At 43.0% G+C, this 16,464-nt stretch overlaps 1 protein-coding gene across 2 annotated transcripts in view; it reads right to left on the reverse strand.

Moving 5' to 3' along the window:
- Positions 1-2,981: 2,981 nt before the first annotated feature.
- The window catches only part of LOC121279326 (peptidase inhibitor 15-like), a 34,560-nt gene continuing 21,077 nt past the window's right edge, over positions 2,982-16,464 (reverse strand). For both annotated transcript variants that reach the window (XM_041190484.1, XM_041190483.1), the window contains exons 3-6: positions 15,391-15,509; positions 11,800-11,932; positions 11,585-11,700; positions 2,982-7,856 (exon numbers count right to left, since the gene is read on the reverse strand). In XM_041190484.1, coding sequence (XP_041046418.1) covers positions 7,721-7,856; positions 11,585-11,700; positions 11,800-11,932; positions 15,391-15,509 — 504 coding nt within the window. In that variant the 3' untranslated portion in view covers positions 2,982-7,720. The remainder of the gene's footprint in view (positions 7,857-11,584; positions 11,701-11,799; positions 11,933-15,390; positions 15,510-16,464) is intronic.

The raw sequence follows: 16,464 nt of genomic DNA on the forward strand, positions 1-16,464 counted from the left end.
GCAAATTCTCCATAGTCCTTTGGAAAATGGCACAAGCTGATGAGACTCCGAAGGATAACCTGATATAGTGATATAACCCACTATGTGTATAGATAGACACAAAATCCCGATGGGCCTTTTCTAGCTCGACTTGCTGATAAGCGTGGCTCATGTCGAGTTTCGTAAACATGGTTCCCCCTGCCAGCTTGGAGCACGATTCATCAATTTTTGGTATAGGGTGCCTATCAAGTCTGGCAACTTTGTTAATGGTCAACTTGTAGTCCCTGCATATTCGTACACTCTGGTCAGGCTTTACTATTGGGGCTATGGGCGCTGCCCATTCGGGCAGGTTATGGACAGGAGGAGGCCCCACTAACCTTCTAATCCTAACCACATTCGAGCAGGACGCCTTGGAGCTGGAGAAGCACCACATACCTCGGTCAGCCGGTTACAGAGAGGCTGGGGTGTCAGACAAAGGTAAGAGTGCAGTGCACAGAGGTGAGAGTTTTGGATAGTGCAAACACTCTTGTGTAGTCTCTTCATTGATGGGAGTCTCAAAACTGGAGCCCCCACTGATCATTGAAAGACGATGGCACCATGATGCAGACCTCCATTGTCTCACCAGGGTGCCTGGCATGCACAGTGACTGTGTGATGACTTTAACTAATGACGTGTCATTGTTCTGCCTTAGATTTGCCAGCACACACTTAATTGCAGGACCCCAAAGAGCCATCCCTGATGCTAGAGGATTGCTGAGTTTCACATGAACCGGTTTCACACCCGCTCTTAGAACCAAGTACCAGTGCAGATATCAGCACCTCAGTGGGCATTAGATCGTTAGCTAGAATATGGGAGCACAGTGATGAGGCCAGTCCACACTTACTTGAGGCGCAAGCGGAGTTAGAGAGTGCCCAGGGCACTGGCAGTGGGAGGACTGCTGGAGACCAGGACAATGCTGAGTCGAAGGCAGATGATGGGTCTCTGGAGTCGTCCGTTAGGTGGCAGATGCTGCATGTCTAGCGAGATGTGTGGGAGGATCTAGCAGAGATCCATGAGGGTCTGCGTGCCATGGTCTCTGTTGTGGAGGAGTCTATGCAGAGCATGAGCACTGCGTTGACCCTCATGGCCGAGCGCAATGCCTCCTCCATTGAGAGAGTGGTGACTCTCATGGAGGGACAGCTTGAGGCACAGAATCAGGGGCTCCTGGGGTTGCGCTCGACCTGCAAACCCTCACACAAGCAATGACCTCAGGTGGTTATATAAATTTTGCTTTTGACTTAATGGCCTGAGTAAGCGTCACCTTTTTTTTTTGCTGCAGGTTACGCCAATATCTGATGCTGGACATGAGTGGCTCTAAATTTTATTGCACAGGCACTGAGTGGACTTTGGGTTCAAATGAAAGTGTCATTTCAGACATCTGAGATGGAGCCAGCAGCCCTGGCATGAGGTGGAAGCAGGTCTTTGGCAGCTTAGATGAAGGAGCATTGGATCAAGGCATCCCTGGTGACCCTGTTTGAGGTTACTGAAGTCTGCCACCAAGCGCTCAGCATTCTCCTCACCATGCTCTTCTCCTGACTCACTACTGGATTCATCCTCTGTGGCCTGTGCAGCTGCGCCAACATCCTCTTCCTCCAGTGGGTACCCCCTTGCCAGTGCCAGATTGTGGAGAGTGCAGCGTGCAACCACTATCACTGACACCTGCTCTGAGGGGCATTGTAGTGCTCCCCCTGAGCAGTCCAGGCATCAGAAGCACATCTTTAGAAGACCTATGGTCCTCTCTACCACTGCCCTTGTGGAGGCATGACTCCTATTTTCACACTGCTCTGCCTCTTGGGTGGTGGAGAGGTGTCATAAGCCACCTTTTCAACAGATAGCCCTTGTCAACCAGCAGCCATCCATCCAGCTGGGCTGGAGCACTGAATAGCCTCGGAACCTGGGAGTGTCTGAGGATGTAGGTGCCATGGGAGCTGCCAGGCTACCATGCTCAGACTTGCAGAATCTGTATCCTGTGGTCACACAATAACTGGAAGTTCATGGAATGGAAGCCCTTCCTGTTGACCAAGGTACCCGACTGATCCGCTGATGCCTTGACGGCCACATGTGTGCAGTCAACTATACCCTGGACATGGGGGAACCCAGCAATCGGTGCAAAGCCTCTGGCTAACACAGCCTGGCTGGCCTCGTCCATACAGTAAAGAATAAATGCCATTACACGCCTTTGAATGGAGCTTCTGTCACCAGCTTGTTGCAACTGTGGATAGCTGATTAGGAGACTCCATAAAGATCCCCCACTGAGCCCTGGAAAGAGCCAGAGGCATAGAAGTTGAGAGCCGCTGTGACCTTCAGAGCCACTGGCATGGTGTGTCCACCCACACAGTCGAAGCTGATCTCAGGCCCAAACATCTGACAAATGGAGGTCATGGTCTCCCTGAAGAGGCGGAGCCTCCTTTGGCATTGCACCTCATACGTATCGAGGTAGCTGCATCGCTGCCTGTAAACCCTGGCAGCAGGATAGTGGCATCTTCTGCTAGCCCTTCCACCTGGCACTACCTACTGGCCCTGAGCCCCTTGTGCCTGCACCTCTCCTCCCACAAGTCGCTCCCCTTGAAGCTGCATTGGGACACCTGGCCTCCTCTCCCTTCTGCTCCTCTCTTCATCCTCAGAGGAAGTGCCTCCAGCAGACAGCACAATCCCCATTACCAGGCAGTAAACCAGCAATACCAGATATAGCCTTGTGCAACACTCTGCTTGATTTTCCTTCTCATTGAAGACAGTAGCGAGGATACTCCGGTGACACGTATAACAGTTATTTGATGTGCTACCATCAGCTAAATGCCTGCCAATAGAAGTTAAAAGGTATCCCAAGATGTTCCAACTTACTGTTAGGAATGCCATGGGAGATTCAACAGTAATTTACAAAAACTATGATGGGTCAGTTACATTTTTAAAATAATTGATGCTTTTTAAACCATGTAAGGCACAGAAATTTGAGAATTGTTTTTCAGAAACTTTTATTTACCACTTATGGAGAACAGTTGACATACAAGATCACTATTTTAATATCAAAACAACCAGCTTTTCCATCTATATTAGCTTGTGGATTTCAAGATGAATGATGTGTATACAGGGTTGCAGTTTAAGTACAAATCTTTCAAAAGTAATTTAAATAGAAACACAATCAACAATATGAGTATGTTTGGCACAGTTCAATGCAATGTAAAATGAAATAGAATTAACCAGTATATGATATTATTGCTTCGGAAAGTGTACCAGTTTTCCAGGTTATTTACTTTGTTGAGGAAAGAACCCAGCTTTGTTAGTTAACTAATGCTACATGGATCGGGACCTATTTTCTCACTTCTGACTATTGCTTTGGAGTTATACAGTGGGATAACAAATACAGGCGTAATTTCAACTTTGGTGAGAATGTAAGTAGGGAGGTATCGCATGCGGCTATCGGTTCTACACCTTGTTTAATTTTGTCTATTGCGCTGACCCCGGTTCACCCGTAATATTCAACCCTGACATTATTTTCCTATTTTAATTGAGAAATTAATGTGTTTAAAATAAATTAAGTGGAAAAGGAATTGTAGACAAATGCGTTAAATGCTCATATGATATCACATGACGTAATTTTAAGGCTAATTTTTAAGTTTTGTGTAAACTAGGTGAAATGGTAGATTAGTTCAAAATTTCTATACTGACTACTTGCATCTGTTTTAAATTTTGTATTTAAAAATAGAATTGTACCTCTTTATGCTTCCTAATTAGATGCCCTGTTTAAATTTGAAAATATTAGGGCTTCGAAAACCAGAGGGCCGGAAGTGATCATGATCAAGAGTGGGAAACTAGACTAGGGGAGACCCAAGTTTCCTTGTGGAATCCACACACTTTTGCTCCTCCTGGTCCACAAGGAAGCTGAAAGAAAATGTTAAAAGAACCAATGGTGCTGCTAATCTGACCCAACTCCTGATACCAGCAAGTTTGACTTCGCAACACTGTCCTAGGGTTAATATTGCATCATTGGAACCCAATTTGAATATTTACAAAAGAAATCTGTTAGTTTTGGCAGGTAACCTTGGATCTTGCAGAACGAGGGCAGGAAGTTGAGGGTTAAGTCCGCTATTCCATTCTAACTGCCTCTAGCCATGTTTCAGGTTGGCAGATTTGGGACTTAAAATTCCCCCCACCGTATCTGTGAAATATAATGAATGAAACCTGTAAATAATAATGTCTCATTCTGTGACTGTCAACAAAAATATGTCCAACCATATCAACAAAAAGCGTGAATTAGCCAGGGCAAAGATGTGAAGGCTCTTCCAAGCAAACACTTTCATTTCCTTTCACTCACTGCCCCTAAAAATTCTTAACATTTCACAAAGTAATTATTTTTTGGCAATCTGTAGCTTCAAAGTATGAAATTGGCAAAATAATTACTCTCCAATGGTGTACGGCCACTTACCCACCCTGCCTGGTTTTAATTATTCCATTCAAATGTGTGAGGTACTAATTTGTGCTAGCAAATATTAAAAAGCTAATTTGAGCAGATTCCAACATTTTTCAAAGTGTATCAAAATCCCAGAAAAATAAGAAACAACCTTGCTTGAAGCAACACAAGGGACCATGGCTGTTTTCTTCATTCTTTAGACAGGGAAGTAAAAAAAATCAAATTCCTAGACCTTCAAAATCCAATTCTCATTAGTGGATTTTGTTACTGCATGTTTCTGTTATAAATTGTCAGTATTCCACAGAACAGTGAAGGATTCTATAGTGCAATGGTTACAAATGTACCAGTGCCAGCTTCATATTAAAATTGCTTTGTCAGTGTATTTTCACTGTATTAAGTTATTCTCTTCTCCCTTTCATGGAGCACAGCAAAGGCAAGATATTGCAGCAAATGGAAGAATATTAAATGATTTATCCCATGAAGGAAATGTAGAGCAAAGGTATTTCTGTTACCATGCAGTTTTTAATTTTCATTTCATCAATTTTATCTGCTAACTTCTTCTCCTCTCCTGAAAGCATCGATTTTCAACTGGGAAACAATTCAATGTGTTTATTTGTATCTCCTCCTGATGCCAATTATGAATGAGCCTCACCAATAATCATTGTCAAGCTATTCTTCTATAGATAAGAGCCTTAACAGCTAAACCTGCTCCTGTTCCCACCTGAGGTTCATATATGCACACGTCCAGCTACTTTCCCCTCTGTTACCTAGTAATAATGAAGCTAAGTATAACTGCTGCCCTTATGAAGATCAGCTAACGTAGTACAAACTGAGGATCTAACCAGGGGCCTTCCTGGTATCTGTAGCTCAGCTGGAGGGAGACAAAATTGTTTTAAAGTATGGCCCATAATGTCACAATTGTATCAAGCTTTATCATCACAATTCCACAAGGTGATACCTTGGTCTTTGATATATCCTGCAGCTGCATAGAGTATTTGTGCAGAAAATCACAAATATGCTCACTTTGACAAAACACACTAATTTGCATCACCTATTTAGATTAATAACTACTGCACAATTTCAGTAATTCCCATCCAAAAAGGAGTATCTGTTTGCTTCATTAGGACTGGAATTGCACAGCCAGCAATAAAGCACACGTAATTAATGATCTGGGTGCAAATTGCACCCAAAATTGCACTGGTTTTGACATGTGTTCTTTTTTCTCACGTTTCTACTCAGTCATTTGCATTTCCACAAGTACAAAATCTGCCATCAACCAACACAATCAGGCAGCATTTTGGAACTTAAAAAAAAAATTGCTTTAAAAATATTCCTCAATATACTTAGGAGTGCAGTTTCATTAATGCAGCTGAAAATGGGCTAATCAAAAAACAGAATTTTAATAGGTGTCCAGTCCAAAATCTATGATGAAGCTGATTTTAAGTATCTGAAAATGAATTTTAAGAAACTTCACAGACCATTTGTCAGCTATGTTGTTGTACAGTAATTAGTTTCATAGTTAATTGGGGGAAAAGAAAGCTTTTAGAATGAGCTATTAATACCCTTGTGCCTAAGATAAGCTGACTTCTTAGGCCTTTTTTAAGGTCCACAGATGGTTGCAATTGGTGGACACTCACTAAGATCGTTAATTCAAGTCAGGGGTTTGGTTGGTTTAATGGGCAAGGCCTGATTGCAGACAAATGTCTTTAAACCAGCACAAAAGTTTGCAGAAACTCAAGTTGTGCTGAACAAAATTTGCACATAAATTCCACAAACTTTTGCACTGGGTTCGCCAACTTTGAACAAATTGCACTGAGCAAGTGGGTAAATGGGTAAGTAGAAAGTTAGGTGGGTGAATGGATAGTCTGGCGGTAGTCGAGTCTGATCCGGAGGGGTGGTCCATTTGGGGCTGGTTAATCGGGCCAGGTGAAGTAGTCAGGCCGAGTCAGTGGGATACTCGGATGGTAGTCAGGTCAGATCAGGGGGGTAGTCGGGATGTCAGGGGAGGTTATTCAGGTCAGGGTGGCTGTCAGGTCCGGTTGGGGGAGTAGTCAGGCGGTCAGGAGTTAGTCAAGTTGGGTCGGGGGCAGTGAGGTGGTCAGGGGAATAGTCAGGTTAGGTCGAGAGGGTAGTCGGGTCGGTCAGGGTGGTGTAGTCATGTCTGGTCAGGGGTTAGTTGGGTCTTGAGGGGGGAGGGGTTGGTCATGTCAAGTCCGGGGGTATTCGGCTGGTTGGGTGGTAGCCAGGTCCAGTCGGGGGAGGGGGGTAGTCAGGTAATTCTGGTGTAGTTGGGTCAGATCGGGGTGGGTGGGGGGGGAGGTAGACTGGTGGTCCAGGGGATAGTCGGGTCAGATCTGGGGAAAGTTGAGTGGGCCGGGTTTAGTCAAAGGGATCATGGGGTTGATGGGGGGGAGCGGTTAGTTGTGGAATTACCCAGGAGTTAGACCAGGTTTTAATCTGTCCAACATTTCCTGGGTAACTATCCAGGTGAGTACCGCAGATCTATCCCAAGTCTCCGATTCTAGTACAGTCAGAGACATTCGTGGAGGGTTCCATGGAGCAGGGGAATTGCCCATCATAAGTTTAGACTTCCTGGGCAATTCCCACACTGGTCAGTGTGTCAGGACCTCCACAGGGTCCTGAGGCGCATCTTCAGTCGAACGTCCAGTCTCCGACAATCCAGAAACCGGAAGATTTGAGCCTGTGTGTCTTATGGAATAGCAGGTTTCTTAAATAAAGTTTTTAGCACCATGTGAAGCTTTAATAGCTAGACTGCCTCAGTTATTCAGAGTGGAGATGATGAAATTATCATTTGCTATAATTACTGCTTTCTACAAGCACATCCTTTAGCTTATCTAACTGATCCTCAGATTTTAACAGTAACCAAGGTGCAAACCTATGCATACCCATATGGATAATCAATGAACAGCTTTTCTCAGTAATACTATACCATATCCATGCACAAAACCTGTGCTAAACTGCTTTCTATTCTCACCTGTATATCAAAAAGTAGCAACATTTTGCAGTATTATGCTGTTTTTCTTCATAAATACAGTGCCTTGTGTTGATATAATAATTTTTGCATTTCTACAAGAGCTAACTTGGTGAAAGTTAAAAGCAGTACAATGATAATATTAAGTGTTTTGTAAGATGATATCTTTTAAGACAAAACTTTCAGTGATAATAATGGGTATAGTAATGAAAATATGTTCTGCAAAGTTCCTTCAGCTGACTAGTAACTCTGTAGAGGAATCCTAACGTTGCGCTGCTAACATATTCTGCAAACCTAACCAATCATTTGAACCAGTATAAGTAGTTTGATGTTACTCGTGGAAAGCACTGATTGTTGCTACAGACTCCTCCGTAACTGGGTGGGCAGGCTGAGCATGGTACTCCGACTTTATATGGTGCTTCCCCAATCCAGTTTCCCCTAAAAAAAATCAAAATATGCTATGAGGTTGTGATAGTGCTTTAGCAATGAAGTTAAATAGAATGCTTTAAGGATACATAGCTAATTAAATGAACATTTGTTTTTGGATGAGGTTTTATCTTCTGGCGATACACTTCAGGAAACCATGAGCAGAGGCGGGGGGGGTGCCTTTAATCAGACAGGACTATGCTGGGTGGGTACTGTGCTGCCTTCCCACTTCTGCCCCGTTTACGTCTGGAGCAGGAAGGCTCATGGATAGCCTTCCCACCCCACTGCCAACTGAGGCCCTTAAGTGGACAACTAATGTCCATTTAAGGGCCTTATCCCAACGCTGCTGGTATTCAACCCTGTACAAAGGCCTGCTAGGTTTGCTTGTGGCTCAGGGTGGAGCACTGTCCCTCGTTGTTAGGCATTCAGTGCTTGACAACGAGGGATCTGGCATCAGGAATCCCCTGCTAAAAGCCACTCCACTGCTTTTGCTGACGGCCCCTCTCCCACGAGCTCCATCCACCCTCACTCACTTGTGGCCTTGGTCTTTGCTAATCCTAGACCTTTGTTGCGTGCGTTGCTGGTACCCACACAGGAAACCCAAAGAAGTAATTATTTCTCTGTACACTCTGTATGTTTAACATGCATCTTCATTAAAAGTTTTAAAGTGCCAGCTTGCTTCCCGGGAGTGTGTTAGAACGTAAGAATATAAGAAATAGAAGCAGGAGTAGGCCATTTGGCCTCTCATGCCTGCCCCACCATTCAATAAGATCATGGCTGATCTGCCCCAGGTCTCAACTCCTCTTTTGTGCCAGCTCCTCATAACCCTCAACTCTCCAATATTTCAACAATCTACCTACCTCCTCTTTAGATACTTTCAGCGATCTAGCCTCCAAAACTCTGGGGTAGAGAATTCCAGACATTCACTACTCTCTCAGAGAAGAAATTCCTTCCCATCTCAGTTTTAAATCAATGTCCCCTTATTCTGTAACTATGTTCCCTAGTTCGAGATTCCCCCACTGTTGGAAACATCTTCTCAACATCTATCCTGTCAAGCCCCCTCAGAATCTTGTACGTTTCAATAAGATCACCCCTCATTCTTCTAAACTCTGATGAATAAAGGCCTCACATGTTTAGCCATTCTTGATAAGTCAACCCCTTCATCCCAGGAATCAGCCTAGTGAATCTCTTTTGAACTGCCTCCAATGCCAGTATATATTTTCTTAAATACAGGGACCAAAACTGTACACAGTACTCCAGGTGCAGTCTCACCAACATCCTATACAGTTGTAACAAGACTTCCCTATTTTTAAACTCCAACCCATTAGCAATACAGGCCAATATTCCATTTGCCTTCTTAATTACTTGCTGCACCTGCATGCTAACTTTCTGTGTTTCATGCACAGGAACACCCAGATCCCTCTGTGCTGCACATTTTTGGAGTCTCTCCACATAAATAATAGTCTGCCTTTTAATTCTTCCTACCAAAGTGCATGACCTTACACTTTCCTACATTAAACTCCATCTGGCAAGTTTTCGCCCACTCACTCAAGCTATCTATATCCCCTTGTAGATTCCTTATGTCCTCATCACAACATGCCCTCCCACCTATTTTTGTATTGCCAGCAAATTTGGATACATTATACTCTGCCCCCTCCCCCAAGTCATTAGTATAGATAGTAAATAATTGAGGCATTGGAATGATCCTTGTGGCACTCCACTAGTTACGTCTTTCCAACTTAAAAAGACTCATTAATCCCGACTCTCTGTCTTCTGTGTGTTAACCAATCATCAGTCCATGCTAATACATTACCCCTAATGCCGTGAGCTCCTATCTTGTGCAATAACCTTTTATGTGGCACCTTATCAAAAGCTTCTGGAAATCCAAATACACTACATCTACTGGTTCCCCTTTATCAACTCTGCTTGTTACATCCTCAAAGAGCTCTAGCAAATTTGTCAAACACGACTTCCCTTTCACAAAACCATGTTGACTCTGTTTGATTGCGTTAAGCTTTTCTAAGTGTCCTGCTATTTCTCCCTTAATAATGGACTCTAGCATTTTCCCAATGACAGATGTTAGGCTGACTGGCCTGTAGTTTCCTGCTTTTTGTCTCCCTCCCTTCTTGAATAGGGGTGTCACATTAGCAGTTTTCCAATCCACTGGGACCCTTCCAGAATCCAGTGAGTTCTGGAATATTTCGACCAATGCCTCCACTATCTCTGCAGCCGCTTCCTTTAAAATCCTTGGATGCAGGCCATCAGGTCCTGGCAACTTGTCTGCCTTTAGTCCCATTAGTTTGTCAAATACTTTGTCCCTCATGATAGAGACTGTTGCAAGATCTTTCCTCCAATTAGCTCCTTGCTTATCTGATTTCTTTGGAATGTTTATCGTTACCTTTACCGTGAAAACCAATGCAAAATATTGGTTTAAATTATCTGCCATTTTCCTGTTCCCCAATACAAATTCTCCAGTCACATCCTCCAAGGGTCCCACAATCACTTTAGCTGCTCTCTTTCTTTTTATTTACCCATAGAAGCTCTTGCTGCTTGTTTTTATATTTCTTGCCAATTTACTTTCATAATCAATTTTCTTCCTCTTTATTAGCTTTTTAGTCATTCGCTGCTGGTTCCTAAAAAATTCCCAATCCTCTGGCCTACCACTAGTCTTTGCCACTTTGTATGCCTTAGTTTTTGATTGAATACTCTCCATGACTACCTTTGTTAACCATGAGTGGTCCTACTTTTTGACCGGGATAATTTTTGCTGAGCATTATGAAATATCTGCTTAAATGTCTGCCACTGCTCATCCACTGACCTACCCTTAATCTATTTTCCCAGCCTGCTTCAGACAACTCTTTCTTCATACCTCTGTAATTTACCTTATTTAAGTTGCGGACACTGGTTTGAGACCCAAGTTGCTCGCCCTCAAACTGAATTTGAAATTCTGCTATGTTGTGATCACTATCCCCTAGAGGATCCTTAACTATGATATCTCTTATTAATCCTACTCCATTACACATTATTAGATTTGAAATAGCCTGTTCTCAATTAGGTTCTGCAATGTATTGCTCTAAGAAACAATCCCCGATACACATCCCTGGTCACTCGTTCCCTGTACCGCCATCACCCCCACACCATTGTGTCATCTTCACTAAAACCGGAAGTGGGGTGAGGTTGGAGGTGGGTTGGGGTCAGGATTCAGACTTTAACCTCCTACCTGGCCCAAGCCCGCATGTTTTGGAGTTAAAGCTCGCCCTCCCCATAATGTATTTTGGAGGTATTTTATTTAGGAACCCATTTTCTCCAAATGAGAGGAGAGGCAGCTACTTACATCAAAGTCCCCGCAGTTGGTGAGTAAGAATAAAGTGAATGAAAACTAACATTCTGTACCTTAGCCTTCAGACCAATTAAGCTATAGCAGCAACATATGGCTGAGCAGGGATCATTCAAACATATAAATTTAGAACAGGATAGGAAGTGCAAATACAAAATGGTAATGTTTTGCCTTCACCACATGGGCACTAATCAGATAAAGTGAGCTTCCCACCAGTTTTAGAGCCTGTCCAGTTCTCATTTCTCCACCAGGTTGCTCTCCATGGAGTGTGAATAAAACTTACCCCAGAATGCAAATCGCTAGCCAATATCAACCAAATGATAAAAATCTGAATATCGCTACAGTTTGCAACTGCAGGCCAAGTTAAGTAATGCAAGTATTTGAAGCAAATCTGTACACCTACTTTGGAGAATAGTTGCATACGAGGTAAATAGCACGTCGCCATGTTGACCCCCAGACATGCATATTGTGGCAGGTATGGAGTGCACAGCCTATTCGGTTGGATGTTGCCCAAACCATCTAAAGAATAACCAGAATTGTACTCAGTTATTATACAGTATTGTTTGATAAAACCTTGTATTAAAAATAAGGCAGAAGAAATACTATAAAGATTTGTACCTGAGTGTAGTGTGTGCATACTGGTCCATAACATTTCAGGGGACACCTGGGGTTACAATCACGAGGATATGGAAAACTATAGCTCTTCACTTCATCATACCAAGGTTTTACTAGTTGTAGAATATTTCGATAACTACACAAAATAATAAACATTATCAAACTGTTAGATATGTGCTTCAAAGGCAGCAAGGTAGTAATTAAAGAAACATTTCCATTTATATAACATATTATTATATCCACTTGAGTATAACATACAGCATAAATCCCTTTGAAGTCCAGTGCCTGTTGCTATATAGAACAAAATTCCACAATAAGCAATTAGATGAATGAGCAGTTCAATTTGTTTTGATTGTTTTGGTTGAAACAGATGTTGATCAGGAAACATCCCGCTCTTCTTCAAATAGTCTCCTGGCATCGTTAATATCTATTTGAACTACTGGGACAGGCAGAGCCCTGGTTTGACAATTCAACTATAAGTGTTGTACCTTTGATAATACAGTACTCACTAAATACCTCGTTTATAGTCCTTTGGTAGTACAAAGTTGAATATTGCTGAAAAAAAAGACATGCTGTCGAAATTTTTTGTCTAACACTCATCAGGACTACTGTGTCCAGTATTAGTCTCCTTATTTAGGAAAGATGTGAAAGTGTTGGAAGCAGTTCAGAGAAGGTTTACTAAGCTAATACCAGGAATAGATGGGTTGTCTTATGAGGAAAAGTTGAGCAGGCTAGGCTTGTATTCACTAGAGTTTAGAAGAGTAAGACGTGACTTAATCGAAACCTTAATAGATCCTGAGGGGTCTTGACAGAGTGGATGTGGAGAGGATGTTTCCTCTTGTGGTAGAATGTAGAACTAGGGTTCACAGTTTTAAAATAAGGGGATGCTCATTTAAGACAGAGATGAGGAGAATTTTTTTCTCTCAGAGGGTCATGAGTCTTTGGAACTCTCTTCCTCAAAAGGTAGTGGAAGCAGGATCTTTGAATATTTTTAAGGCAGAGCGAGATAGATTCTTGATTAACAAGGGGGGGTGAAAGGTTATCGGGGGGTAGGCAGGATGTTACAATGTGATCAGCTATGATCTTATTGAATGACAGAGTAGGCTTGAAGGGCCGAGTGGCCTACTCCAACTCCTAGTTCATATGTTCGTATGTATGTAGGAGAGTAAAACCTTTACAACTTGTATTCTTGTGAACTGTCCTGATGAGTGCAAGGCAAAAAGCTTCAATAACATGTTTCTTTTTTCAGCAGTACTCAATTATTGCACTGTAGTGTCAGTTTAAAACTTTGAGCCAGGCTCCAATCTATAACTTCTGACTTGGGCAAGAGAATGACCTATTGAACTGAGTTGACAATTGGGAAATTAGACTGCAGGTCATCTATTATAAATTTCATTAAAGCAGTGCCCCATGCTTTGTTTATTAATCTGCTCTCCATGTGCCCAATGCTAATCAATTTGAAAGTAGTTCCAGATGATATTTTTCCCACTGCAAATATAAAAGATGTATTAAATGTGAATTATTATTATCTTGGCAATGTTTGCTTTTGGACGTATTTGCATGGTGCAGCCACAAAAATGCATGCAAACCTAAAGCAACTAGATCCCATTTTTTTCCCTCCCTTTGTAAAAGATCACATCATCCAAGTGTGAGCTGGTGTCCGAGATTATGGTGGCATAAGAACATAAGAAATAGGAGCAGGAGTAGGCCATTCAGCCCTTCAATCCCGCTCGGCCGTTCAGTGAGATCATGGCTGATTTTCAATGCCATTTTTCTGCATTATCCCCGTATCCCTTGACGTGTTTAATATGTAAAATCTATGCATTTCAGTGTTGAACATACTCAACAACTGAATCTGCCTTCTTAATTGCTTGCTGTGCCTGCACGTTAGCTTTCAGTGACTCATGAACAAGGACTCCCGAGGCCTTTGAACATCAACACTTCCCAGCCTCTCATCATTTAAGAAATACTCTGTATTTCTGTTTTTCCTACCAATGTGGATAACCTCACACATTGTATTCCATCCGCCAAATTTTTGCACACTCACTTAGCCTCTTCAAATCCCCTTGAAGCGTCTTTGCATCCCCCTCACAACTCACACTTCCACCTAGTTTTTTGTCATCAGCGAACTTGGAAATATTACATTTAATTCTCACATCCAAATCATTGATATAGATTGTGAATAGCTGGGGCTCAAGCACTAATCCTTGTGGTACCCCACTGGTCATGGCCTGCCAACCTAAAAATGACCCATTTATTCCTGCTCTGTTTTCTGTCCTTTAACCAGTTCCCAATTCTTGCCACTGTATTCCCCATAATTGCATGTGCTCTAATTTTGTTTACTAAGCTTTTGTGTGGAACCTGATCAAAAGCTTTATGAAAATCTAAAGTTCTGATATAGGAATACATGGGCTATAATTTTAATCCTTTTTCCTACTCTTATGGTACTGTTTTCTGCTGGCATACAGCTCCATGTGTGCCAACCATCTTCTAGTACCTCGGCCCAAGTGGCCATCTTTCAGATGAGATCCTAGATCATGTTAGGAAGCCATTCAGTCATAGAGAAGATCAAGGCTGATCCTGTTACCACATGTTGCATACATACACACCAGCTCACCAGCAGCTGTCACTGGAGATCTGTCACTGAGATCTGGGGCAGGATTTTCCCTGTGAGCTTCAGGCTTAACTGGGGGTCAGAAGACTGTACTGTATAGGAAACAGTCACTTTTTGTGATTTTTCCTGAATTGACCAATTAGTGCTTAGAAGACTGGCTCTCCATCCAAATAAGGAGGCCAGGAGGGCTCTCAAAACTGGAGGGCCAATTGGAGACCCTCCAGATTGGAAGCTGCAGCAGGATGGCATGGCATGGTATGCAGGTAAGTGAAAGAGAGGATGCCCAATGATGGAAGTGCCCTCTCTCCAATTTCTTTAAATCTTAAATATAAAAAGGCCTTAAGCAGGCCACCCCTGTGGAGGACAAACCCCTCTGCAGGGCAGGCTGTGGCTGGCCCAGGGTGGGTCTCTAAAGCCTGCACGAAGCTCTGGTTCACCGGTCTGCTGCAGGTCCACTTGTAGATAGTTGCCCTTTTCCCTACTACCTGCTGGGACCTGGAGGCTGACTGCAAAATCCTAGTCGGCTTTCAAGAATAGGCCTTAAGTGCCCATTAAATATTTGAACTGGCTACCCACTAGTTATGGGCACAAGCCCTGCTGCTACCCCATCCCGCTTTGGGAAAATGGCCTGGGAGTGGAGTGGAGCCAGGGAACTGGCACACTGGCTAGTCAGTGGCGCAAAATTCCACACCCACCTGCCTCCAGGCTCAGCTGCACTGAGGCCTTAAAAGCTCAGACCCTGAACTCAGAGCCCTGGCTGTTTTTTCCCCTTTCTCATCCAGGGGCCCTGAGCCCAATTGTGGAGTCCCTACTACCTTCTTGGCCTAGATCAACAAATGCATTGCAGAATGTGAATGAAAAACACTTTGCTCTATATGGCTCAGGATCTAGGAGGGAGTTAAATTAACTTGCATGCAAAAAGGAAAAACAAGCTTTCAGTTCAAGTTCCAAGAGGAACAACTTAAAGAGCAAACATTCACCGTCCAGAGCGAACTGATAGATTTTGCCCAAGAAATCGCAGTAAGTACGAGGGTCCATGGTCCCAGATACACATAGCAGCCCAAGACTCAGCAGACTTTGCCAGGTTGTCATCCCATACCTGTATTAACACAAAAGAAAATAATTCACTTCACAATATAAGCCTAAAAATGAATGCCATGATTTTTCCATCAATATGATATACCATTCCCTTTTGCTGAAATAGTTTTTATGTTTAATATTTTGTTTTCTGTTCTAATTTCAAATGAAGAATCACACTCATTATGTGCAAGAATAAGTTTCCTCATTTTGATAAACATCTTTGAAATTATGATAACTTTCCACTGGCTGCTGCATTTTATGATGAAGGAAGATTGAGGAACATTACGTTTAGGCCTGTTTTCATCTCGGGTGTCAGGATGTGCAATCACCCTGCGCCTGTCCAGTTGAGGTGGGCAGCATACAAATTTTGTGCTCACTCATCATCTAAATTATTTCCATTTGCAGTCCAAGAGATGGAAAAGAGGAGAGATGCAATGTTTTCACAGGGGGCCAAGTGGCCCTCGAGGCAAACAGTGAAAAAGCTGGCCACCAAAGGCAAATCCTGGAAGCTGGCCCTAAGGTTCTGCCTGCAGTGTTGCAAGAATTTCAATGACCTGACAATGTTTGTCAAGGTCAAGGAATATATCTTCACATGACATCCCTGCATCCATGACAACCTCTCATGCTGTTCAATCTACCACACAGCCATCACTCACCCATCAGCAATTGCTACCAATCAGCACTCGAGCGTGACATTCAGATACTCCACCTCACCTTTGCATATGTACCAATACTCACACCAGGGCTTGGCCTAAATAGCCAAGTGGTTATGGTACTGTGTTTGTAACCCCAAGATCAAGAGTTCAAATCTCACAATGGCAAACTATGGAACAATGTAACTTCATCTGAAACAGATGGAAATGTGTTTGTACTCAAAAGAGTTACTCACACCAGCCTCACACCCCCCTCTCATTGCCTCCACATACCTCTAGCTAATCAACTGTGGTAGGCACATTGCAAACACCTCTTTTGCA

Source organism: Carcharodon carcharias, chromosome 6, assembly GCF_017639515.1.
Source record: "Carcharodon carcharias isolate sCarCar2 chromosome 6, sCarCar2.pri, whole genome shotgun sequence".
NCBI lineage: Eukaryota > Metazoa > Chordata > Chondrichthyes > Lamniformes > Lamnidae > Carcharodon > Carcharodon carcharias.